Source organism: Larimichthys crocea, chromosome VI (genome assembly GCF_000972845.2).
Source record: "Larimichthys crocea isolate SSNF chromosome VI, L_crocea_2.0, whole genome shotgun sequence".
NCBI classification, from domain to species: domain Eukaryota; kingdom Metazoa; phylum Chordata; class Actinopteri; family Sciaenidae; genus Larimichthys; species Larimichthys crocea.
The window spans coordinates 22,166,114-22,193,772 of NC_040016.1; the positions used below are offsets into that span (position 1 = coordinate 22,166,114).

At 45.6% G+C, this 27,659-nt stretch overlaps 1 protein-coding gene across 16 annotated transcripts in view; it reads right to left on the minus strand.

The window, feature by feature from the left end:
• Positions 1-27,659, minus strand: part of col12a1b (collagen, type XII, alpha 1b) — a 120,590-nt gene that overhangs the window by 15,611 nt on the left and 77,320 nt on the right. For all 16 annotated transcript variants that reach the window (XM_027279113.1, XM_027279111.1, XM_027279116.1 and 13 more), the window contains 19 exons: positions 25,156-25,298; positions 21,857-21,986; positions 20,745-20,887; positions 19,522-19,651; positions 18,491-18,610; positions 18,133-18,285; positions 17,872-17,988; positions 14,837-14,989; positions 14,106-14,180; positions 12,700-12,839; positions 12,338-12,461; positions 12,106-12,249; positions 11,830-11,994; positions 11,695-11,733; positions 11,455-11,593; positions 9,132-9,274; positions 7,608-7,717; positions 1,288-1,446; positions 227-304 (listed from right to left, as the gene is read on the minus strand). In XM_027279113.1, the coding sequence (XP_027134914.1) occupies positions 227-304; positions 1,288-1,446; positions 7,608-7,717; positions 9,132-9,274; positions 11,455-11,593; positions 11,695-11,733; positions 11,830-11,994; positions 12,106-12,249; positions 12,338-12,461; positions 12,700-12,839; positions 14,106-14,180; positions 14,837-14,989; positions 17,872-17,988; positions 18,133-18,285; positions 18,491-18,610; positions 19,522-19,651; positions 20,745-20,887; positions 21,857-21,986; positions 25,156-25,298 (2,405 nt within the window). The remainder of the gene's footprint in view (positions 1-226; positions 305-1,287; positions 1,447-7,607; positions 7,718-9,131; positions 9,275-11,454; positions 11,594-11,694; positions 11,734-11,829; positions 11,995-12,105; positions 12,250-12,337; positions 12,462-12,699; positions 12,840-14,105; positions 14,181-14,836; positions 14,990-17,871; positions 17,989-18,132; positions 18,286-18,490; positions 18,611-19,521; positions 19,652-20,744; positions 20,888-21,856; positions 21,987-25,155; positions 25,299-27,659) is intronic.

Genomic DNA, 27,659 nt, shown 5'->3' on the forward strand with positions numbered 1-27,659 from the left:
AAATTTGCTTTGATTTTTTTGTTGAATTCAGAGGAAATCATCCTCGGAGCCAAAAACCGACAAGTTTCTATATTTTAGGAGCAAAACAGGAGACGACAGCTGATTATCTAGTTCTGCCATCATTCTGGCTGCAGGTTAAAGAAGTGAGTCGAGCTGCTGAACATATTGAACATGTCTTTAAAAAAGTCCTTGTGTCCGTGCTGCGTGGAGCCGGGGGTTCCCTTACCATAGACGGGAGGTCACAACATCTGTCCCTGCTGGTCCAGCCTAAGCTGCAGACAATGTCAAACATCTGGAGCTGGAACTGTGGAGAGGAAACAAAAAGAAAACATGGAAATGGTGTTGTGGTACATGTGTCTGTGATACGCCCTTCACAGCTCCCAGAAGGCAGCACAGCCGAGTCCCATCAGCCCCGGGAAACACAGGAAACGGCTCATATTGTAACCACATTGGCGGCTTAACGTACAGTACGGTACGGCAGAGTACGTCTCAAAGAAGATCCACCATCCTAAACCCTCCAGATACCTTCAGATGTGGCTATCGCTGCAGATACTTCGGTTGGCATCTGAACCTCAAGGACTCGTTAAAGTGTTTCTTCATATTCTGAGATAAATCTCGACAGGACGGTGATTTACAAACACCTGAACTTCATTTCCCATGAGGCTTTCACAACAAGCTAATGGCTGAGAGACAACCCAGCAATGTTTTTAACATTATTCTTCATTACAGTTGATAGAAAACACTCGGGAGTTGTTTAGTTTGGTCATCTCTCTGCTACAGACCACACGTGTTGTTCTCCGTGTTCGTCTGGACCTGGTTTCAGTTCAGACGATCCTCTCTGACTCATGTGATGTGACGACGTCTTATTAACTGTATCTTCACCGATCGATCCTCCAGAGTTTAGAGGATCCAACAGAGGACGCTGTGCACTGACAGCCACACTATCAGCTCCATGCGACCACTGTTAGTACTCTCTGTAGTGTTTGTCTGCACATGCTCTGAGACATTAAGCCTCTAAATAAATCTAAGAATCTAAAAGAGAGATTATCTCTCTTGAGGCCGTGATAAATTAAATGAAAAGGGGGCGTTAACATCATTTTTATGAATCATATTCGAGCTACTGAAATCTGGTTTCTCGTCATCACATCTGATCATTTTAAACACAATCCTCATGGGGGCGCCACCATGTTCAGATACTGATAATTACAATAAAACACATTGAAATCCTGCTAAAGTCAAAGCTGAGTCTTTGCTTTCCGCCCCTTTCGTTCATCAGAGTTGACTCACAGTTGCTGATTCTCCTTTGGAGCCGATGGACTTGGACATCTTGCCCAGGACCTGGTAGCCGTCGCTGGATGTGTTTCCAGCGGCCTTGATCTCCTTCTCAGCCACTTCTTGGCAGTCGATGTTCAGTTTGACGCTGGTGGATGAAACCAGGATATGGAGCTTCGCAGAGGGAGAAAGAAAAAGCACAAAAAGGAGAAGAGATTTTTATTGGCACATTCTTTGTTCTGAGACCAAGTCGTGTGTCTGGTTTCTATCCTGATGGCCTGCAAATTATTAGGTTATGCTGACTGTGCTCGGGGTGGACGTGCTCCATCGTCTCCGCTGTAGTTCTGTTTCTTTAAAACTCTGCAGGAATGTCAGAGAGCAAAAAGCAGCTTCTTTCTGTTCATTCAGAAGAAAGAGGTGCTCCATCAGAGCCACGACGCTGCTGCTGCTTCTGCTGCTGCTGCAGGGAAGCAAATCAAAGTTTGGATCGTATAGAAGCTCACGCGGCGCTTTGGCTCCGGAAACATCACTCGATCCACGTCCGTGTTGTTGTGCACGGAAAACGTTTAAAGAGGTGACTTCATACCAAAACCAGGAAGGGAAGAAACATTAGGACATATTTTTTGTCCTCCATCCAAAACAAACTCAGGATATCTGCTGATACCGAGGACTGATGATCAGTGATGTCACCGATTGAAAATCTGTAGAACACGTGTCTTAAATCTTTCCTCCCATAAACTAACTGACCTGTGATCAGGTGAACGGTGTCTCTGTCTGTTCTCACACTTTGTAACTTTGGGCTCCGGGTCGGGAGAAGTCCGTAACGCTTTACGGCACTAAGTCACACAGCAGCAACTATTTCACTGATTCTGGTGAAACTGGATCATATTTTATGGAGGAAATGTTTTCTGGTTTTCCCTCTGATGTCCTCCGGCTGCTCCGCCTCAACTCTCTGTGATTTACAGAGTTTATGATGGACAGTGAAGTAAACTGCTGACAGCTGTAGCTGCTGTTAGCTCAGTCCGTCAGCTTGGCGGTGAGCTCAGAGCGACGGGTACCCGTCGCTCTGAGCTCACCGCCAAGCTGACGAACTGAGTGTTTGTACCAACAGGCGTTATGGACGACCAGGAAGAAGAAGAGGAGGTAACCAGGCTCAGCAGCTTCTACGGACATGATGGCAGAGGAGAAGAGAGTGAAGAGGACGCTGACGGAGGAAGCTAAGAAGAGAAAAGGAGAGAGTGAGCGAGCAAGAAGCCGCCGGACAAGAGTAAATGTGGGACTGACTTTTAGGCGCTTTAACGAGCTTTCTGAAGCATCGACATCTGTTCGGTTCTCAGTTCATCACATCCTGACCCGAGGACACGCACACAACAAAACACCGTTCAGGTTACAGGTGGTGGACGAGCGTCGACGCTGTCCACAGAACAGCTGAGGCAAAAAAAGAGGCTTCACGTAATTACACTTGATGAGCTTAATTGCATGCTTCTGCATCCTGTCTTTGTTTCCTCTGGTTCCTTATGAAATGAAACGTCTGAACAGATGTTCAGGAACAGAACATGTGGCTCAGGTGGTAACGAGTCCAGGTGAAGTGTCCTTGGGTAAAATACTGAACCCAATGTCTGTGCCATGTGTTCGTCTAGAGAAGATTATTATAGTATTATATAATATGCATTTCTGAATGTGTCACAGTGAGTTTATCGTAAATAAGATGTCTTGTTTATCGAGTTTTGTCGCGTGTAATAAAATCTGTGCAATTATTTAAACGACTTCCTGACGACAGTGGCAGTCTGAGGATAAAGCTGCACCAATCAGTGCACCAGATTGTACCGGGGCCCTGACAGAACCGATCCATTTCATGGTGAACATTCATCCAACTGTGTCGCAAACTTCAACTGAATTTCGAGTCATGGCGCCAATTCTCCAACCGGAAAAACCAGAAGAAGAGGACGCAACGAGGCGAAACGTGTCGAGTGACGTTCGCAGACTTTGAACTGGATAAAAACAGGACTGAGGTGGAACCTGTAGTTTATTATCTGTCTGGGTTGAGGTGTACAAATCGTCTTCCAGCGTCTGAACATTAAAGTTCACTTATCTCAGTTAGTTCATGTACGGAACATGTACGGTGGACTCGGTGGGGTCAGCATCAGGGCTGAGCGTCTCCACATACCATCAGCTCTGAGCAAACAGTTCCAGCCACTCATCATCCGACATCCCACTCAGCCACATTCCTCCACTTCAACCCTTTAACTGTAAAAATAACAGAGGCAGCAGCGGATCCGTCTCAGTCACACACAGTACCACAGAGCATTTCTCCTTACTCAGAACTCCCTCGCCACATCTCATGATGTCATTTTGCGGTAAGCCATGAGCGCTGTCTTTACAACAACTCCTCCTCGAGGTTGGCCCCTCTGAGGCAGAGCGAGTCCAGCTGCGAGCAGGGAAAACGCCGCTCGCTGGTTGTGGTCGCAGTCAGCGTCCACGGAGATCCAGAGGCATGTCGGAGTGACCACAGAGAGCAGACGGAAACACTGACACGTCCAACAAAGACCTCAGGGTGGGAAGCACGCTTCAGATTTCAGCCGTTTATCTGACGGCGAGCTCTCAGAACGAGATGTGAGGTTCAAGTTTCAACAGTGATACGGTGAAACTGAATCTGCCAGTGTTTAAATGAGATCAGCCTCAGGCCAAAGAAACTGTTTCACTCCGAGTTTTTTATTCTTGTCAGGCTGGAAAAACCTCAGAGATTTACAGGAAACTGATAACATTGTTCCTGTGAAACACAGATTGATGTATCGGTCAGATGTGGGCCTCCCTCTTTCATAACATCAGCTATTACTGGCACGAGACCTGTTCAAATAAAACTCCATTCATTTCTCAAACTTTTGGAAATCTTTACAGCCTCCAAATTTAAACTTTTACGTTTAGGTAAGAGCCGGTCTACAGACGACAGCTGTGTTGATTTTTTAAATGAAAAGACCAAAACCAACAATGAAGTGATTTCAGTGATTTGTGCATCAGAGGCTGATTTATCTGCCTCCTCTGTGTCATCCACTGTCAACCAGAAGCATTTAAAAACATAGTTCAGTGTTCATGTTCAGCTTCGGTCTTTTCGTGGGATGAGAACAGTCCAGAAATAACACCTGCCGGCTCCTCAGTCATGTCTGGACGCTCTGTTTGGGTTACAGGCTGTTCTAAGAGGATGTTTGTACAAGTAAAGATGAAATGTGTCGCACACGCTCCTCCTCGCTGCAGATGGAAAGTCGTCTTTGACCTCGGGGTCAGTAGGACAACCTGAAGCTAAAGCTAAAACTATGCAAGATCTCCTTCAGGTCAGAAACCGGGCTCTGGACCAAAGAGCTTCATTTGCTTCTTCTGGCATTCCCACACCAGATGGGCTGTGAGGTCTCTCCAGTTTTGCTTCTGGGTCTGACCCGGGGTCTCCTCACAGATAAATGTGCCCAGGCAGGTCCTGGTCAGATGCCTGATCCACCTCAGCTGGATCCTTCATTACGAAGGAGCAGTGGCTCCACGCCAAACTCCTCCGGGATTTTTCTCACCCTACAGAAGAAACCATGACCATCGATGAGGGTTGGAATGTGACGGGCTTTCCCTTCTGGCTCAGCTCACTCTGAACCACAACGGTCCAGCACAACGTCCACAATACTGCTGACACCACACCAATCAACTATGAAGTTGATTAGCTCAGATTATTTGACAAACGAGTACCTGTGGAATCATCTGAACGTCCAGATGCCTCCTCAGGCTCGCTCTTGTTTAAACGTCTCCCAGATGTTCCCATTAGTCAGAGCATCTCCTTTGTTTTTCTGTTGTTTCTCGCTCTGCACAGAGAACAGTTACTGGCAGGACTGTTAATCTATTTCTCTGCAGTTGGCGCAGATCGTCCTCCGATGTCTGATGGTGAACGCAGAGCTCGCAGTGAGGATCTGTGTTCTAATCCCTGTTTGGTCCCACCGGATCACAGAGACGCTCAGAAAGCCTTTCAGGTATCCACAGCAGATCAGTGTGTCAGACTGATCTGCTGTTAAACTCATCTGTGGGAGGATTTCAGAGTTATCTAGTGGGTAAAATGCAGCGAGGGGAAATGGAGGGATTAGACGTGGTGATGTGGCGGACCCTGACATGCTTTATCTCACAGTAAGGAGCCAAACATCAGGTCAGGCTTGAGACGACTTTCTAAATCATCTCTGCGAGTTCAGAACATCCCAGTCAGCTGTGACGGCTCGCCCGCCCCCGAGACCTGACAGGCTTTTAAATCTTTATTATTTTCATGAGCGCTGCAGGAAAAAAACTATTCCGAGTAAAAGGTTGAACGTTCATGACGTGCATGTGTCCACCCTGCAGCAGCTCCTGCAAGCTTCCAGCTTTATGGCCAACTCTGACCTCTGACCTCTGTGGAGGGGGGAGGAAGAATTTCACCCCGAGGGATCAGCATCACTTTCTCTTTCTCACCGAGCCCTGGAGCTGGAGCTGGAGCTGAGTGGATGAATTTAATCCCACAAACTCTGAGCTAAAGAGACGTCCGTCTTCACATTCCACCGCCCGAGGGACGAGAAGAAAACGGCGTTTAGTGTCAAAACTAAATTACTGCTTAAAGTGCCCAGAGGAGCAGCATTATCAGCTGTCACTGCAGGTAATCTAAACCAGCGGACCTTTAGAAGCCGGCGTCTGGCCCGCCCTGCAGCAGACGCCGTGTGCAGAGGCATGCTGGGAGGTAAAAAAACCACAGAGCAGCAAGAATTCCCCTGCGGTCGGCTACCAGAGGCAAGACCGAGCGCCTGCCATCCGAAACTCCTCCTGAGAGGGGAAACTGCAGAGAGACGGATGGAGGTGGAGGGAGAAGCGCCGCCTCCCTGCTGGCGCTCCTCAGCCGCTCTGATGTAATTGTTTAATAGCAGTGACCCAATATTTTCCAGGCGAGCGTCCCAGCAGCGACTGCTGCAGCATTTTTAATGCTCTCCGCCTCTCAGAAGGAGCAGCTCACGGATCCTCGTGAAAGTCACTGCAGGACTCAGGACTACGTCCTGTGAATGAGTGTCACCACCAGCACCAACAGCTCTGACCTCCACTGCAGCGTCTGTCATCGGGCCAAAGCAAAGTTTATGCAGAGGGAAAAAGAAAAGATGTTTTATAGCTGCTGCACCAGCCACAGTTTGTGTTTCTGCTGTGTCGTAAAACTGAGCTGAAGTGAGCTCGAATAAAAGGCGAAGAACCAAACGGTCGATTCTACGTTCACAGATCCAGTCGGTTCCAAACACGACGGTTCAGACAAACAGTTCTCATCACTTACAGAGTAAGAGTAAGAGGCTTTCAGCCACATCTCACTGCTTTCATCAGCAGATAGTCTGAGGTCATTTGGTAGCAACAAAACTCCATCTGCTGATGAAGGCCATGAGAGGTGGCTGAAAGCTGCAGATTCTGATTCTTTTACCGACTAATCACAACACACCGGACAAAGACGGCAAAGTCAGACTGATAGATACAATGAACCTGATTATCCGACACTCACAGACAACTGGGACGATGAAAAAGTTATGAAGTTATTAAAACTAGAAACCTGAAGTTATGGTGGCTCTGCCTCCAAAGTTTCCAGCATTGTAAGAAATCCTTGAAATTTTCTAAGTCCCGATGGTCTGACCATCAAATAAACAAGTTTCATCTTCTGAAAAGGACTAAAAATCTTTTTTTTTATAGTAGAATGGATGAAATATTATCATAAAGGTCAGGGGGAGACTTGCAGCGTCTTCAAAATCAACTTCATTGTCAGCTTTGTTTTCCAAAGTTTGGATTTAAGTTTCACTCGAGACTCTCTTAACTCAAGCTCACATCATAAATCAGCAGAATTGTCGTTAATAACTCCACCAAACCTTTTCAACATGGATCTATTGATCATCCAGAAGATGCAGACGCCTCCATCAGCCCCGTCAGACTCTGAACTCTGTAATCAGCGAACGCTTTATGGCCTGCAGACGACCATCTGCTGGTCTGAGCGCTCATACCTTTACAGGAACACGTCTGAAGGTGCATTTCAGGTGCTCCCACTGTAATGTACAACACATTTGGAATGTGAGGCACGCACGGTTATCGCTATGACCTCGGTACGTCCAGCGAGAACAAAGAGGAGCGATTCGATTGATGTGTCACGCCCGGTCACGCCTCAGAACTCAGAAAACGTTTTAAAATTCAACCATTAAAGACACGTTGGACGTCCAGCTTTGTTCTGTTCAACTTAAATATGATGAGACCCGTCTGGACAGTCGCTCACGCTGCTCTGAGCATCTTTTCTGCACGATGCACGACGTCACTCGAGTGTTTACCTTGTGGAAGCTTCCGTGGAAGATCTTCTTCACTTGATCTGTGTCGAACTTGACTCTCTGGATCTCACCGCGCTCGTCTTTGTTGTAGAAGGACAGAGATTGGCTGGCGGCTGAGGAGAGAGAAAGAATACTGAGGTCAACTTTAAAGTTTTCTGGATTATTCACAGAAACACTTCAAACGCTGCTGGCTTCTGGCTTCTGGCTGTGACTCGGATATGATGGAGTGGTGCTTACATGAGAGGAACAAACTGCAGCTGCTGATGGACAGGACGTTTGGGGAGTTTTCTGCTTTGTAAGGATTTCTTTGTGCGACTCATTTTCTTCAGCTGTGAGTTAGAAAGTTCCCGGAAATAAAACTCTACATTTAAAAGGCTTCTGTTGAAGTTTAGTTTGGTGATGATCTGATTAAAAAAAGAAACTGAAGAAGCAGAAACTGAGATCTTCTAACTTTTAGTCCTTAGTCTATGAATCAAGCTAAAGAAACTCTGAACCCTACACTCCTCAGTTTGTCAAAGCTCCTCAGATTTAGAAGATCTATCTCCATCTAAAGATTTTAAACGTCATTTTAAGGGCAGATATCACCATGAAACTTCCTCAGTTTATTAATTTCCACCTTTAAAAGTGACATTATGTAACTTTTCTCTGACAAACAGATTTTAAATCATGTAGCTGCAGTTTGTTAGCTGGACTGTGAGCTCAGAGCACCAGGGGAGTGTTAGTGTTTGTAGCACAGGAGGTTTGGACCACCGGGAAGAAGAGGAGGAGGTTTACAGGCTGATGGGAAGTGGAGCCAGTGTCGTGCCAGAACAGGAGCTAGGCAATCTGGGGCTGACTTTTAGTGGTTGGTGAGAGCTTGGTGAAATAAAAGGCTGAAAGAAAGACGCCGAGCTGGGTTGACTGCTGCTGGACTAGTCAGTGATATTAACTATTTTTACTAATATAATTTAATCAAATACTTGTTTACCAATAAATATGCTGTTTAGTTCTTCTGGTGGGGAGTTCGATGGAAGACTAAGTTTAGCTTAGCACAAAGTCGGCTACCAGCAGGAAACAGCTAAGTTAACTTTGGCTCCATCAGTCTTCTCATCCAGCTCTCGGCCAGAAAGGAAATCAGCATATTTCCCCAAACGTCAAACTATTTCTTTAATAATCCAGACGTTGTTTCTCCCCACGGAGCGTCTGAACCTCGCTGCCGTCCAAAGATCATTATCCAAGAACCAGATCGTCACTGGAGGATTTCTACTGAAGCCCAGCAGAGTCCTGCTGACAGACCGAAAATTGAGGCTTTACGAGAGCCAGCTGAGCTCTCGAAGACACGAGATTCTTGCGGTAAAAGCAGTCAGCTCGGTTATCAACCGAGACCGAAGCGGCCTGGAGGGCACAGCCGGCTCATTACACCCCACTCAGCTCCCTTCATGAACAGATACAACACAACGAGGCACAGCTGCTCCTCATCCCCTCACACATTACCATGCCCTCCTCTGACAGCACACACAACACGGGATAAGAACAGAGGATACTTACGGTCGAGAGTGACGCCGGTCTCCGGCTTGTGGTCTTTGGTTGACACCTGCCAGATGTCGAAGGCGTTGGTGGGCGAGTCGGGCAGGAGGCGGAACATCATGATGATGGTGTAGGCGTGGGGAAGGCCATCAGGGTGGATCTCTCTGTTCACGAGACAACAAGAGACGACATGTTAGATTTACCGTCGACATGTTGGAGGTTTATTGGTCGTTCTCATCCCGACTAGAGTACAAGCACAGACCATGGATCACCTGAAAACAGTGAACGATGAGGGTCCACAGACTGGTTCAGAGCTCCCAGATACAGATGCTTCTACATGAGACATGAACTAATACATCATGACCTTCAGAGTCAGTGGGTTTCAACCCATCTGAACACTTCTGGAAGGTCTTGGAGAGTCTTCAACCCCACAGTGTTTAATCAGGTTGAATTAGATCGGTATGATTCATCTGGGCTGATTTGAAGTTCTGCACCAGTAAAACCGTTTTATAACAACCTCCAAATTGTTCCCTTCCTTTTAGAAGAACATTCTGAACTAACTTGATTAACGAACCACCGATTTCCAGGACAGGAAGCACCGCAGAGGTCTGATATGTGTCAGATTTTCCACATTCAGTCAGTCTGCCGTCATTAAATCTGCATTATAGTTTACACACAATCATCATCACAAACCTTCTAATCACATAATTTGAACTAAACAATAATAAAGTACTTCATACTTCCTTCTTTATCCAGTGGACACGTCAAAAATAGCATTTTATTGAAGGACTTGGACCTTTTGGTTGGCTGGAGTGGTTTGTTGTGGTGGGACGGAGAGATTGGTGTCCCACCTGGACTAGAAATAAAGTATTTTGCCCAAAGTATCTTCCCAAACTGTAGAAACACAACAAGTTTACCGCCTGATCCGTTGACACCAGACGAAACAGACTCCATGTTGAACTTCTAACTTAATTTCCTCTAGTCGTGTTCATGCCACAGATCCAACTATACCCTTATTGCCGACATGATACGCCGGTGATGGAGTTCCTCTCAGACTGAAGCACATTGTAGCTGCTGAGACTGTTTCACATTTACTTGTAATAAAGTGTTCTTTCATGGTGGTGTTGCTGCTTCAACACGAGAAGAAGGATTTTAATCATTTTTCCACCGCCGGCTGGGTTTTATATCAGCGCAGGATGTTTCTCATTTGTCTCTCTGATGTCACTACACATTTTGGAAAGTCAAACTTGGTAAACAGTCAGGACTCAAGCTGTTTTCCACCACTTTGCTGTTTGCATGTGATTTTCTGGATACAGGACGTCTGCGTTGGGTGGTGGCCAGTATTAACAGTCTAGTTTTGCGGTGGGGTTTGTACTCAGTGGCCTGATGGAGGCTTGTTTTGAGGGGCCTTTAAAAAAAAAAAGGCATGCAGAACAGAGCGTCGGCCATGACCCAGTTAGTGCAGAAGAATGAGCTCAGTCGGTCTGGACGCAGCTGTGCAGGACGCTGCATGCTGGAAGCGTTCAGAGGATAAACAGTGACGATAAATCTGCAGCGTCACCGAGAGAAAAAAGCTGCTTCAACTCAGCAGTGGATTCTGTCCCTGCAGAGTTTCGAGGGTCTTCGAACTTCTTGGACGTGAAGGACAAAATATGTTTGGCGTTGAAGCGGTTTGTTGTGAAAGCATCGTTGCTTGGTGACTGAAAACCTGGTTTTGCCTCACGATGATGATGATGACTTGTGCATCAGTATCATGCTACACAATCAGTGGATCAGTCAAACGGTGTCTTCTCACGAGCATCACAAACACCCAAAACCTCCTTTGTGTAAACGTTGGTCGAGCTGGGGTTGGAGAACAGCTTCTCTGGTCTTTAACAGCAAACTTTCGTCTTACTAATGGAAACTATATTTTCAGGCAAGCCACTGTTCCACTAGACGGTGATTTTCTTTCTTTTCTAAACACTGAAACGTGATATTTACTTTGTCTTCATCTTCTCTTCTGGGCAACAAAAGCAGCAATCAACACCTTAGTCTTAGTCTTTATTGAAACATGGATTAAAGAGACCCTTGAATGTGGGATGGGTTCTTTATAGATGTTGACCATCTAAAGTCGTGCAATGCTAATTTCTACTATCAAGAACTTCATAAAATATGAACATATTGCCTTTTACTGCAAGTCTGAGTCAAAGAACCACCAGTCTGTCAGTTGCAAAAGAGTTTTAAGTCACTATGAGATCATTTCTGCAGCTTTTCCATCCAGGACATTCAAGTCAAATCGACAACTCAACAGGGAAAAGATCGTCCAGACAAAAACCAATCAAAGTTTAATCACGTAAAGACTCACGTCGTGGGCTGGGTCAGGTAGGCGTTCTTGTGCAGTCTGTATGCGGTGTAGCTGTTGAAGGAGCCCGTCTCCATGGAGACGCCTTTAACGTAACTGTAGGTCTTCTCTGTCAGGTTGAACGCCTCGAGCATCCTGAAGCCTGAAACACGACAGACAGAACGAACAGGAATTCAGGACAAATTTGGAAGAATTCGACAGAAGTGACGATGGTTGTTGCTGCTGAGGATTGTTTGCACGTACCAGGTGAAGTGAATCCATTCAGGAAGATCAGGGGACACGCTGTGGAACAAGAGAGATGAACATTTATGACTTTTTGAACACAACCTTCAATACCTTCCTGACTGTTTAGCTGCAGAGGATACTGTGCGAACTTACTTGACGTGGCGGTTTCACAGATGAAGGTAATCAAGTTTTCTTTGATGGTGTCGAAAGCGTCAAAGTCGTCCACAACGAAGACGTGCCTCTCGCTGGGTTTGCTGCCGATCTCCTGCAACTCGACGAAATCCACGTCGGCGACACCGATGGAGAAGACGCTGTAACCTGAAGACGGGACGCAGAAATGCATCAAGCGGTCATAAAGAAGCAGATCATGTGGACTAAGATACTGGAGAACATTCTGGTGATAGAGCATGGATCTTGTCAACACGTTACCTGCATGCTGCAGCTTGGCGGCGCTCTTCTTCACCTCGTCCTGAGAGCGTCCGTCAGTGATTGCGACGACCACCTTGGGGACGTTTCTCCTCATTCCATTCTCGATAGAAAAGGCCTTCTCGTACGTGTGTTTCAGAGCCACTCCTGCTCAACACAACAAACCGGGTCAGACAAACATTTAACCGACCGTCTGGGTATCTTTGTCGCCGTGTCACGTGGCGTGCGTTCGAACCTGTCTTGGTGTTTCCTCCTCTGTAGCGGATGAGATGAAGCGCAGACATGGCGATGCCTTTGTCCTGATAAGCGTTCAGCCTGAACTCTGTCTTTGCGTCATCGCTGTACTGCACGAATGACACCTGTTTGGAAAGTCAGAAATCAGTAACGTCTTTTGTTGTTGATTCTGAGCTTCCATCTTTCTTCAACCTGCTGCTCCTCTATTTCTCGTCAGTCGAATGTTTCTGATTAAACTCGATGTAATCATTTTATTGTCTCTGACTTTAATGAGCCTCATATCCAATGAGCTTCATTACTGTACCTCCTGAAGCATGAAGAAAACATTTTACAGCATGATGTCAGAGCGTCTCAAATACAAACCTGCATCCCCGACGGTCCCACGATATCGAAGGCGCCGATCATGCCGGAGACAAAGTGCACGACTTTGGTGAAGCTCTCTTCGCCGATGCTCCAGGATCCGTCGATGAGGAACACCACATCTGCTTTGGCACCTTTGCAAACTGAGGCAAGAAAAAACGACAAGTCAGCACGGAGCGACCACCGGCCAGACCTCAGGGCAGCGTCGCAAACACCAGCAGAGAAAATGGCATCAACACACGGCGTGATTATCGTTTGTGAGCTGGAACGCGTAAAAACAAAGTCAGCTGAAAGCGTGCAACTCAACATAACGATGATGAGGCCACGTATCGTAATTATGGGTTCCACCGATACAAAAAAAATACTGGCAAAACAAAAACAAGCAACATTTGGTGAGCAGAAGGTTTGAAAGTGAGCTCTCGTTAATCGGTTCCTCTCAGATGAAAACGAATTGGGCACAAAGCTTTGAATAATCTTTGCCTCATGTGGCGCAGAGCACTTTGAAATCCTCTCCATCTTCGCCTGCTCACATTCATTAACAACTTTTACACAAAACCAAGCGGCACAAACAGATTCTCTGGACCGGTCAACTTTCCTTTTTCAACACCTAGGTTGTTGGTTCTCAACAGTCACGTCCCCCACCCCCCCTCGCTTCACACGCCCCACAGGGCCAAACAGCACATGTGGCGGCTATTAATCCACCGCTGGCACGAGCCGGATCCAGAAGGAGTCAGCGTTCAAACGGTCGCCTCGGCCAAAACGCTGCATTGAGGAGTTTCCAATCAGAGCCGAGCTTGAATGAAGACACTCGATCCATTCAGTGCTCGGTTCATCCATGTCAAAGAGCTTTTTGGGTTCTGGGTTCTGTTCGGCCTGGATGTTCTGGAAGGACGTTTTAATGACCAGTTCTACACTTTATTTAACTTCAGATGAAGTTTATAAAACAGAAACACTGATCGCTCAAACATAGACACTCACAACAGCTCTGAGCTTGATGTTGTGCCTTCGGTCAAAAGCACAAATTTGCATAACAAAATGTCGTCATGTCTAATCAAGTGTTGACGGTTGGAGCAATAAATCCCTCAGTCAGACGTTCTGCTTGCAGAAGCGTGCCGGCAGAGTCTACATGTACCAACGCAAGTTAGCTGCTGGGTGCTAATTAAAGCGAGTGAATTCTTTCCAAGCTGAAACCTCGTGTGGTTCCTCAGCGGTGCAGTGGACGTTTGTCTAGTCGGCAAAACAAGGTTCAACGTACGATGACCTTACTGCTCACGATGATTTGAGGGCTGGAGGTGCCATCATGAAACCAAATCTGTTGTACCATCAAAGAAAAACCCAAAGACACAAACTACAACCTCAGCAGATCTTGAATTGACAGCGAAGAACTACACGTGTGATGAAACTCTTACCTGCCCATGCCGGGGGGATGGTGGGTGGAGGCGTCGGGGTCGGTGGGAGCGTTGGAACAGGAGTTGGCTTCACCACTACGACGAACACAAACAAGTTAAAAATTCCAATCAACACAGTCGTAATAAATACAGAACAACAGTAAACATGTCGTTGGATGAAGTCATTGTTTTGGACGAGTCCTGCGCTCCGGTGATGTAACCCTGAATCACGCTTCATATCTCAGACACATTCAGACAGGTCACACTTGGACCGGGCGTGGTGGAAAGATGGAGCTTGTTATGGTGTTTTTATGTCGTGAACTGGAGGTGCCAGGCCTGCTGGTTTACGTCCAATAAAACAAACAGAACATAAACATGTCACTGCCGTCTGGCAGCATCTGAAACTTTTACAACATTTATTGACGTGTTGGATAATTTCTCAAACATGTCCGGTTTGATTCTGATTCATTTTTTATCCAGTTAAACAACAAGCACACCGCTCTACCTCGTCGTTTCAGACAGTGTTCTTACTGAATTTAAACAGGACATACGGCAACATCTCTTATTTCATTTTAATTTAGTACTCAGGCTCATTATGGATTGTAGATCTGAGTACTAGACCCAAAGATGGTGCCTGTTGAGTGCTATGAGAGATACTGCAAAACTCTGAAATTGTCCAATAAGCTCAGTCGATACAACTTCCAATCTGAAGAGTTCCCCTTCAGTTTGAGAAGATTCAATGCAACACTTACATGTCGTCTCATTGGTGCTGACTCCTGGACCTTCCAGATTCGGGGTCTGCACAAAGACGGTGGCGGTGTACAGCGCATCAGGAGAAAGTCCGGTGAAGCAGTACTGAGGTACACCGGCGGGGATGGTGATCTCATGTTGACCTTTACTGGAGGCTGCAGAAGAAGGAGATGTGGTTATTGCACCATCAGTCACAGATGAACAGTCAGACTGGGGGTAAACAGGTTCTCCATCTTCAGTACTTCTGATAAAATTGTTGCTTTGGTATCAAATTAAAAGACCAAACCAACCGCAGCTTGCTCGAGCCACGGGGCTCAAAATCAAACAAAAGACCCTTTAGCGGGTCACTTATTGTTCTACAACATGTTCATGGGACTCATCAGTTGGATCGATTACGTTCAAAGGGGGAAACACTGACTCATGGACTGTCACTGGAGCCACTTTCTCCAGAGTTCGTCCTGGATGGCTGCAGTTTCGTAGTTCCAGCCTTGTAAACCACACCCAGCGGGTTTTTATATAGAGTTTGAGCTCTGAATCATCTTGAAAGATTAATATAAGTGCCGAAAACAGAGATATTCATAAATCCCGTGGGGGTAGGATAGCATTAATGATAATTACCAATGACTCAAAGATTACTTCCCCAGGTACTTACATTCTGGCTTTTAAAACCAGTAACTGGGCCCGCTGGCCTTAAATGTTGGCAACTTCAGGCGGTAATTCAGCTTCGCAAAAGACAAAAAAACGATTTTTATTTTACAGCATTTTGCTGTTTTTTTTCCCCCAACAGTCGATGCGAAACATTCGTTTCACAGGTTTCCTCTGTGATGTTGAAAGACGCTCGTTCAAGGAACCTTACGTCAGTTTTGGGATCACGGGAACGTTTTAAACATCCAAACTTCAGCAACATTTATTACTGTGGAAGATATTGATGCTCATCATTGTGACCTGTGCTCTCTCTCTCTGGTCTGGGTGTGACAGACGCTGAGTTATATTTCACTTTACTCTTCACATGACCTCACTGAGTCCTCATAGAGCGCACTCAAAGGTTTTCTCATCTGCAACCTGGAAAAACTATTTCCATCCTTTGTTTCCAAGTTTTTAATCTCTTCTTTTATCACCTGAAGTTACTTTTTTTTTAATCAATGGCTGGCTCGTTGTGATATGCACGTACTAGCCAATCAGAGGCAGAGTAGGGAGGGTCCTGGCACATCAGTGTTTATTGTGACAGTAGACACACCTGTGTCAAAGTCATATCATCTTATTAGTTTGATCAGCTTTTAAACAAATTTGTGAACACATTTTTGAGATAAATATTTTTTATGTGCATAGAAGATCTTTTAAAATAAAGGTTGAATTAATTAAAATTACAGGTCTCTGATTGGTGCGTCCTGTGGTAGTTTGTGATTTGTCTCTGAATTCTTTTTTTTGTCCTTCACGAAGCTCCATCACACAGAGAAACCATGTTTGAATTAAAGGCTCTGTGCGTGCTGCTGTATTTTAGGTTTTGTTGCCAACAGAGGAAAATAAAAGGTCAGTTAATGCAGCTTAAATTGGACGAAAGCTCTCCACGCTGTCAACCACCGATGACATGTTTACACGCGTGTGTGTGGCTACATGCTGATATATTGAAAATAAGGTTTCCTATTTACACTGAGCGTTTGGAGGAAGCACAAACAAACACAACGTGTTTATTGCAGAGACAGCTGCCACGGATGATGACTGCCGCTCCTCACAGTCCTGAAGGATTTCATCACTCCATCAGATGATGGAAAGCCTTCAGAGACAGCTCTGAGATGTCGACATTAACCATCCAAGTCGCTTCATACAGATCGTTGTCCGACTCCAAAACAGCAGCCTCGGTTTATCAGGACAGAAGACGGGAGACGTTTCAGCTGGAGATGGAGAGTCCTCGTCTTCTAACCACGTTTCCATGGCTTTTAAACTGTGGAGGAAATATCAGCGGAGACGCTTTTTCCACTTACTCATCTCACCACCGTCTCCGACCGCTGTTTGCCTTTCCACTTGAGAACAAACAGTTGACTGATTTGTTGACTCGAGTGCACCGTCTGCTGCCTCTCGCCGGGACGCATTGGGATCCTCTGGTAGTGGTTAATCGGCCATCTGTCTCACGCTAGCAGACCCCGAATTTGTTCTGGCAACCTGTCATACCGACCGAACGCCTAATGACTACCATATAGATATTCAAAGATGGAGATGCTCCCTGTCTGCTTTTTTTCCTGCTCTTTAACCCGCGTCCACGTGCCAATATGAACCAGATGGGATTCAGTTGAAAGGGACGTCATCGTCAGCAGACAGAGACACAATTAAAGCTCAGAGAGGTCGGACGCTTTCAAAACCGGCCAAATCCCACGTCCTGCTTCGAGTAATAATCACGAGGAGGAGGTCTAAACATAAACAGTCTGTGTCTAGACATCTGAACAGCGTGAAGGAGGTCCGCCTGAACATCTACAGCCGCAGAGATGACCTCATCTGGAGGAACGCCTTCAGACATCTGCTGTACACGCATCGCCGCAAACGAGTCGCCTCCGATCGCGATCCGAGCGTTAAAGCAGACCACACCGCCGCCGCCGCCGTCGTCAGGTGCACGCATGAACTGAAAGCTGCTGCAGGTGAAAGGCGACGAAATGAAACGTGTTGATCTGAGAACCGTTCAGGTCGTTCATGGAGTGAAAATGTTTTCTGCTTCTCAAACTTGAAGATCTGCTTAAACTGTAGAACCTTGTATGTGAATCAGAATCAAACATCAACATCAAGGACTTTCCAGGCCCAGTTCCCTCAAACTGAAGAACCAAACGTGTCACAGACTGAGACATAGATCAAGGTGAATTACTGTCTTCAGGCAAAGGGCAAGGACTACAATTCACAAACCTCCAAGGACTTCAATGACCCCTGGGAACCATGTCATTGATTTTGTTTCAGTTTTCTCAACGCAGACTTGTTAGTGTTGATGGATTGGACACAAACTGGGTTAAAGAGTTATGACGGCGCATAAATCCATAAAGTCGAGGAGACTTACGGTCCACGGGGTGCAGTTTGATGCGGTACGACGTGGCCGCCCTGTGAGGAGACCATTTGATGCAGAACTTGTCGTGGTCGACGTTGTAAGTCTCGATGTTGGTCACGTTCAGGTAGACTGAGGACGAAAAAGAAATCAAACATCAGAAGAGACAAAAAGATTTTTTACCACAAACAACAGAAAGCTGAGCTGTTCGTCATTTAGGACCAAGACAAGTCGTTCAAGTCCTGCAGGTCAGGTCCAAGTCTCCAGTGTACGTACGTGTTGTTCCCTGTCCGGGCAGCGGGGCGCTCGGGCCTCCGGTGTACTGAGCCAACACTTTGAGGTCGTAGGTGGTTCCGGGCTGCAGGTTGTGCAGAGTGTACGAGGTCACGTCACCCACAAAGATGTCAACGGGCTGTGCCGTGGTGGAGCCTGAGAGGACGCAGCACAAAGACATTCAACAAAAAACTTCCCATGTAGTGATGACAGACGTGTTTTATTGTCTTTAAGATGTTTCCAAGTTGTGAAAGAGACAAATTCTGTCTCACTTTTCTCCAACACTTCATCTCAAAGGGTAAAAAACCCAAAGAACCTTTAATCTTTAATAACGGAGCGTTCATGAACCGGCGGGTCTCACCTGCAGGGGAGTAGATGAGTCTGTATCCCTGGACGGGAGCCGGCACCGCGTCCCAGGCCACTCTGAACCTGGTGTACCACTCGTCTGAGACACGGAGGTTCCTCGGACTCAACAGGCCGACTGCGACAGAGAGGAGACAACGTGTCAACAACAACCTGAAGGAGGGAGGGGGGGTGTCCATTTCACGTGACTGGAAGCGAAGTGAACGTGCTGTTTTAAGATGAAACTGTTTTTCGTCTTTATCGTGAAATACGTGACAATATCTTGAACTCCTAACTTGAACATCTCTGCCTCCTCAGTGATCCGCTCCCCTTCGCTCTGTTCATTCATTAAATGTGGTTCACGTGTTTAGGTTTCAGCTTTGCGCCGGGCGGCTGATGTGTTCTTGGACCGACGCCTGAAAACGTGTTTGTGTTATATCTAAAGCTCAGCAGTGAGTTTGGCTCCTGTGAGACCTCGGGGTCACGTTAACGCGTGTTGGCACGGCTGACGAACGCACGGCGTCTGTATTTATGTTCGCCGCGCTGCCTCTGCGAGCTGTCGGCGGGTTGAACTCAGATGTTGCGTCAGCGGCAGAACGCTTCACTTTTACTCGCTGCGCTCTCCTGTGAGGTATCAGGTATCGTGTAAGTCTGAAAGCTGGCTCTGAAACGTTGATGTTCCACAGCAGCAAAGCCAAAATCACCACGTTTGAGTTGCTCAATCACCTCCTCATGACTCCGGACCTCCACTGAAGGACTATTTGAGATCTGCTGGCTCTGTGATTTACTCATCACATGGTTTAACAGTGGAGACGTGGACTGCTGAGATGTTCGAGATCTGTTTTGTTTCACTTTTCCCACTAATTGATCTGATTTTTAAACCTTGCTTGACACCTAACTACAGCACACAGAATGAAGACATCATTGTGCCATTAAAGCTGAAATCACAGACCTCCTCTGTAGTAGAAGATTTGTCTATTTTCTCCTATTTTATGCACTGAATAAAAAACACGATGATCTACATGCAGTCCTGTTCTGTGGTGGCCTCACCTGTGCGTCCATTCCCGTTCAGGTTCCCTCCTGGTCCGTCGTCGTAGATGGCCTCCACGGTGATGTTGTACGGGGTGTCGGGGATCAGATTTTGCAGCATGGCGTTGTTTCTGTTCCCGGGAACGACGGTCTGAGGATGAAGACAGCTCAGAGTCAGAGGGCTGATGGTTCAGTGCTGTCAGGTGTCTGATAGAGACTCGATATCACGGGGGTCACTTTAAACACTCTTGGTCACGACAATTTGAGATTTTAATCATCATAGTGTCATCTAGAGGTGTAGTTGTGGATCCACTCACCCTCCTGTTCTAAGCACGATGGCCTCACAATGTCAAACACTCTAGAGCCTAGTTTAGTTTGTCCATCCTGGGTTACCTGATTCTCAGGTGATTAAACACTAATGAAAACATGTGATCCGCTTTAAATCTTACACACTGGACCTTTAACTCGACTACATCACCCAAAAACATCTGATTTTGACGCCTTCACGGGTTCTCGGTGTTTGTTGTTTTTTAATGTAAGAAAATAACAATAACTGAAACAGTCCCTCCGTCTTCAGACGTCTGGACTTGTTGGACTGCTGAGCTGGTGAATTTCCCCACAGGCCTTCAGGATTGAGTAATCTCTAATAAACAGGAATCAGGTTGTCCCGAAGCAGAAAATTGCAGCTCGGCTGGCTCGCGGAGTCGGTCTACAAACACAAACCTTCTCCATTAGCCACAGATGCTAAATTGTAATATTCGACGTTCCCCCGTCGGTCCGGGTCTGGACAAATCCTTTCATCACCGTCCCTGCGCTGCAGTGAGCTGACTCATACAGAACAGGTGCTTCACTAACAAGAACAGGGGGGAGCACAGCTGGGCCGCCTCCGCCCTTCACCACCGCTCCAACTCATTACTTAGGACTATTAATAACGTTATTATGGCCCAAATTATACTGTTTGTTTAACAGAGCCTGTAATTAGTCTCACTAATCGGTGATTTATAACCTGAACGAGCCAAGGGAATCCTGAAATGTGACTTCACTGCATATTTCGCAGTGAACGTCGCGGTGTACGCTGAACGCCGAGAGCGGGAAGAGTTTATCCAAAACAAAAAGCGTCATTAGCAGAAATTAATCGAGGGTCAAGTGGATGAAATCAACCTCGGTAGGACCAAAAATCTGGAAGAAATTCAATGTGAGCTCGTTTAAATGAGCCTTGAGGTGTCACCGTGTGCTGTACTTACAAACTCAGTGATGGGGTCTCCGGTCATGGGAGCGTAGGCGATCCTGTACTGCCTCACGGGACCTTCAGCGTGGTCCCAGCCGATGGTCAGGGTGCTGGTGGTGGCATCGAACACACGCATGTTCCTGGGACCGGTACGTGGCACTGCACCGGAAACACATCAGAACATTACGACACAAATCCATCAACTGATCGCAGCTGTGTGTTTGACTAGTTCTGACTTAACTTAGTATCCAGGGCTGAACCCAAATGTCCGCCCTGTGGAGCAATGCAGCAATTGGAAAAACTAAAACATTACATCCATACTGCAATAAACGGTCATTAAATCAGCAAAGTCTGCACGCCAAGCTGATCTCTGAACGCCTGCATAAAAGGCCCCTTGTGGACTGGATGAATTATGAGTTTGGACCGCAGCAAACGATCGCAGACTTCTCGCAAAATTAGTCAAGTCCGAACATTTGGACTGAGCCGCAGTTTTCTTTCAGAATGTAACTAAACCACCAGATTCTGGCTCGGCCTCGGGTTTGGTGATGTAAGCTGCCACCGTATGTCACCTGCCTCCAAAACCAGCCAATTGCAAAGACCCGAACTGATCAAAAATGCTAAAAACCATCTACATTTATCTGGTTTGAGGCTTTAACAGAAGTAAACCAACAGTTACTGGTAACTCCAGTTCTATGAGTTCATAAGAAGCCTACAAACCTACAAAATAAAACTTCATCAGCCTTCATTTGGTGTAAAAGTACATCAGGGTGTCAGGCGGAGCGAGGCTTCCGCGTCTTATTTATTTGTTAAGTAATAAAAAAAAAAAAACCTCTCTGGTCCTGTTTGTTCATCGCAGCACTTATTTGTTTTGTGACCGCCGCCAAACCTAAATCGTAAATCCGAAGCACCACTAAATCATTAAGTGCTGCTCATAAGACATCATTTATTTAGAGAAACCGGTCAGCAGCTCCAAGTTTACACCGATGAAGATCATCACCTCTTGCAGTGTGGCCAGCGAGCTGTTATGCATCCATGCATGTGACTCAATGTGGATGTAAACAAGGGTCAGCGTGAGTCATTCATTTGTATGTATACAGTGTCAGCATGTGAGATTGCTGTTGTACTTACGTGTTCTGCCGTTGTCTGCCACCGGCGTTCCCTCTCCGTCGGCGTACAGAGCCGAGACGGTGACTGAATAGGGAGTGTCCGGGATCAGGTTGTCCAGGAAGGCATTGTTCGTATTCCCTGGAACCAGGACCTTTACGGAAAAACACCCAACGGTCAAATAATCTATAGACAACATCGTCGTCAGAGGCTTTGCCTCTTCATGCATTGCATAAATATCTGGCAGGGATAATATACATAATGACCTCACTGCTCATCCAGTTATCTCTCTGAGCATTCTGCTGCCAAAGCTTTCCTCAGACACTAACAAAGTCCTGGGAGGTTCGACGCCGAACAAATCATTCATTTTGTAAGTGGACTGACGGATAAACAGTCACAGCTACGACGCGGCGGGAGAGCCCGAGGTCTGTCAGCGACTCAGAGCCGGTTCAGGTGGTGTACCCCGACAACAACGACTGCAGACCGTCTCTTGTCACTGGGATTATCACGGCATCTATCCTCTGCTGGTTTGAGGGCTATGAAACTCCCATGTGCCGTTACATCATGGGAAATAGATCCGCTGGTTGAACTCGAGTCCACCGTCATCTGGAGCTTTTTGTTTTGGTTATAGCACAGATCTCGAAGGGTTCTGGACCCAAAGCTTCTGGCACATGAGGTGATGAAACGGGTTCCTCATCCCACAACTGGAAGCACATATACGGCTGCTGGCCTGAGGTCAAATCCCACCGGCCATTGTCCTTTTAAAAAACAATGAATTACGTTGGACTGGCGGTGTAGCCATGCAGTCATTTCCTGAAGGCAGAGCCGCTCTCGAGGGTCGAGATGTAACTCACAGATTGAGGTAAACCACAGCGAGCGGAGCCAAACGATCCCAGTTCTTCTGCGTAATTAATGGACTTTTAAAGAGCCACTGTGATTACTGCGCTAAAGAGTCCACTCAAATGATCCACAATGTGCTGCTCATGTACAAACGTTGTGAAAGCTCAGGGCTCAGCTGGGATCGGAGCCCGTGAAGAAAACAAGTCTCTTCATTGACTGAAGCTGTCACAGTCTTTATGGTGGTTCCTTCCACCCTAAAAGGATTCATGAAATTAATAAAGGTTCAGGAATGTGTCTCTTGTTTCAAGCTCTTTGATTTTCACCATTTGCAGGTTTACTTTGTCTGTCTTTTAAACTCTATAGCTGGTTTACTTTTCCGTCTAATGCCGACTGTGAGTCAGACCTTTATCACCCAACATCAGCGCTGGGCCTCACTAATGTTCGTATGTCTGAATGGGAGCAAATCTTTGCAGCCAGGCTCCAAAGTCTGATGGAAAGACTGAAACCAGAGGAGTGGGGGCTGTTTGAGAAAAACATTAATGCCCATAGTTCTGTTCGACTCTTACAAGCGGGTGTAATCTTACAGTTTCCACATACTTTTGGCCGTAAAGTGTTATTCTCCGCCCTGTGAAGCCTCGCTCAATATAAAACAGAATCTTCTCCTTCAAAGCGGCAGAATGAGCTCCTCTCTCTGGTGATTAACGTGCTCACAGCAGCTTCATGTCCTAAATTATATCTGTGACGTAAAATAAAGCCGGTCTGAGCATAATTATAGTGAATTAGTCATCGAGAGTTGGTGAAACTTTGTATTTCAGAGCTCATCTCTTTGTCTTTGCTCTGCGTCTCTGCGTCTGCCAAATCAGCTTCCTCTCAGACAGAAAACAATCAAAGCTAATTAAAATGAAATACAACAGAAGTGAAAATAGATAATGCCGACCACAGGGGACAATGAAGCTCTCCGCGTGGTAACTAGGAGTGGTAACAAACTGTACGGGACGATTAGCTTCACAGCATCATCAAAGCAGATCCTAATCATCAAAACAGCCAAATTAGATTACAGCCTCATGGCTCTGAAAGCTTCAACCATAGAAGCTTTCAGTCAGTCACAGATGTGTTCGCTGTGCAATATTTCCAAACTTCAGTCACAGAGTTCAAACTTCTTTCTCTCTCCGCAATCCAGATATCTGCACTGGAGCATGAAATCTGTGCTGATGGAGAAATTCAAATATCTGAGAAGTCATGATTTCCATTTTTAAGAGCATGGCCGTAATAACTACTGCTCAAAACATCTGTGCAACATCAACGTGAACACTTAGTGAAACAAATAAGGACCCGAAAGCCAAAAGCGGCCACCTGTTTGTTTCCATGAAACACAGCGACCTGGTGAAAGCTGTGACCCTGCATTGATTTCACCGGTTTAATCAAACGTGGAGCAGAAGAGACGGATCAAATGGATTTAGACTCGCAGACAACCAAAGTAGATGAAACCTGGTGACGTGAGTTTACTCTGTAGGCCTGTGCTCAGTATACAGCTGTGCAGTGTAAGAAAAGAAAATCCAGAGGTTTGGAAAAAGTCTCACGTCACGACTAACAAGTCTCAAGTAAAGTCCCAAGTCAGGACCTACAACTTAAATCAAGAGATCAAAGATCTTCAAGTCAGGACCAACAACTTAAATCTTCAAGTCAAGAGTAAAAAGTCTGAAGTAAAGCTCCAAGTAAGTTTAAATTAAGTCAAGAACAAAGACCTGCAAAACCCAAGTCCAGTTTGTCACTTGGGGAAGTTATTCCAAGTCAAAAGTCCAAAGTTCAGGTGAAATTGCAAAATCATCGGGGTTCAAGTGGAAGTCGAGTTTTTCTTTGAATCCGTCAAATCTAAAGTCAACAGCTTCATAATTCTTGAGTCTTCACCTCTACTTAGATCTGTCTAATTAATCAGATTTTAAAAACGTGGCTCGTGTCTGAAATGATTCCTCAGTTAGTCATCAAGTTTCCATCTCTTCAGATGTGAGGATTACCCGATGGTTTCTCTCTTATATTATTGGAAACTCAATAACAAAGACAAAAAAAGAAAAATCACCTTGGGCTCCGTGACATTTTTGGCATTTTAGAGGACTAAATACAGAATTGATTAACTAATAATAAAGGGCAGATTAGTCAATAATGAAGATAAATATTAGTCACAGCCTGGTCTGTCATGATAAAGTGCCTGTGGGATGAGCTAATTTCCCTTTTTTCCGAAATAATTTCACTTATCTGCAACAAGAACTGACCTGCAGCCTTTGCAACGGGAAAAAAAAAAAATCATCTGATTTCGCTAAGAGATTTTTATAAGTGTTTAAAAGTAAAACAACATGTCAGAGTTTGTTGTTTTTTTGGTCTTTACATTCGTAGCTTTAATCCCTCTCCACTTCTTCCTGCCTTCGGGGCAAATTCTGATGCTAATGACAGTTTGTGTTTTAACAGCCTGCAGAGGGTTTACTCACCGACTCGGAGTGTTTTTTTCCAGACAGGGAGCTGTAAGCCACGCGGTACTGCTGAACCTGGCCCGAGGCGGGCTCCCAGCGCACGTTCAGGCTGTTAGGGGTGGGGTTGTACACCTGGATGTTCCTGGGTGGCGTGCGTGGCACTGCAGAGGGTCACAGAGGTTAAAGAGAAAGTGAAGTGGGCGAGGGAGGAATGCGGACTCTCTCTTAGCAACCAACATCTAAAAAGGGATTTTCCAGCTATGTCCCATTTTAGGACTCAGAATATGACGACTAACGCTGACGGATTCACAAACACAAGAGATTACATTCCTGAGATGCTCCCCAGAGGAAGGACCAGACTGAGAGTTTGTGCATTTTTAAAAAACAAAAAAGGTCAGAAACCCGGTGAACGTTCAAATCAGTCAAAAGCATAAACGAATGAATCAGTTAAAGTCTGTCTAGTTAAAGCTCAGAATTAGAACGAGTTGATTTTTGTTGGAGGAACTTACAGAATCTCTGGCTTTTATCAACATTTAATGGAAGAATAAATTGCCTTTGCAGTGGGACGCACTACATCACACTCAAGACTCGAGGTTGAACTCAAACGCTGAGTGCAGCAAAAGTCTCCTGCAGCAGAGTCGTTTTATAGTGTATGTGGAGAGAAGTAGCACAGTTTTTGGGTTTATGCAAAAGCCCTTAACTTCCTTTTTAAACCAAACCAGATGTGCATATCCCCCTCGGTATTTGGAGCTTTACCCAATAAAACAAAACTAGATGCAGTAGGTAGACGGTGAGGGAAAAACCTCCAGAGAACTTTTCTCCAAATGTTGTATAACTTTATCAAAAAAATGTTATTAATACCGCTAAAATATGGAGGACAAAGTCTGTGAGAAAGTTTAACTTCTATCATCCAAGGACAAAATAAACCTTATTTCCTTCAGATATTACATAACCTTGATCTAATTTTGTGTTATTAATCGTTTTATTGAGGTTATTTTTCTTCCTTTTGGACTCAAAATGTTTTAGTCAGGACAAAATGTCAAAGAATTCTTCTAGGACACAAACACTAAAACTGGACTGAGTTACAGAGTCATAAAAGATCGTTAAAGTCACAACACAGGCTCAGATTCAATGACGGACTGACTGACTGACACAATGAGTACCAGCAGACAGGTGTTCCTCTTGCTGAAGCCAACACTAAAGCGTCCTCGCTGTCATTCTTAATAAATTAAAGTGTCAGTGCTGAAATGTGTACACACAACCTTTTCAAACTAATGGAACCGACCCGTGTGAGCAAGAGTACAAGTCAAAAACAATTCAAACACATCAGACACAACTGCTCTCCGGTACACCACACTTGGTTCTTGTATTCAAAGAAGCTAGAAACAACCTCAGACACAAGAAAACCTGGTGAATGAAGCTGGAGAGTTGTGCAGCATGCACAGCCAAAAGAAGCAAGTTTGAATTTTAAAGAAATAAAGGTTGGTACGATACGCTTCAATAAACTCTTTTGTTTCCTCCATAAATCAGATTCTTTCAACCGGTCATCCACGTCTGTCCAGGGGCTCGTTGAAAACCACTGACCTGAGAACAAACTTATCCAAAACCCCAACCAATCATCTCTACGCTGGCTAAGCAAAAACTCACCCAAGCCCTGAACCCCAACCAAGAAGGGTGAAGAACTATTCCAAGGTTAAACAAACAAACTGACACAAGTTCTGAGTAATAAATCCACAAAGGTTTGAAGGTTTAACAGAGCACAAACACTGCACGGTTAACATGTTATTTAAAGTTAAACTGACCTCCACAGTGGGTTACCAGACGAGGTCTCATCTCAGAGGATTATGTTGCAGAAACACGGCGGCAAAAGTCCAAATGCCCAATACATGTCGCAATCAAACCACCAAAAAACCAGCACCGTTAAGTTGCCAAAAGCCAAACGTGTCCCCTGACTGGTGCATTATGGCGTAGTATATACAATGCTTCAAAACCAACCAATAAAAAGACTTTTAGTTGGATGTAAACTTTCCACAAACACAAACTTACAAAGTGCATCACATTACATCTGGATGACTCGACAAAGAAAGCCTCCAAACTAACCTGACAGGAAATAAAATATTGAGGTTTGTGTTTACCCACTGCAGCGGTTGTGCCCCAATTAAAAAAACCCTAAGATGCATTTTTGCTGACTGAGCATGGCATACCGTCTGGGCAAGAAACGAAACCGACGTGCTCAACGGGACGTCAAACCACACCAGAACCAGCAACTCGACGGTTCTCTCAACCCAACTGTAGTTTCTACACTCCACATTATCTTGGTTTTATTTTCAGACATCCATCAGTCTGAAAGAACTCTACAGCTTTTTGTTCCATCCATTCATCCATGAGGGGAGGTTTAGGGGGTTTGGCAAATTCTAGTTTTTCCACTGGGGTTCAGGGCTCACCTGGAAGATACTGCTGTTTGTCTATAAAGATGTTTCTCTTGTCAAAGTCAAAGTGATTCAGTCCAGAGGAGGATCAGT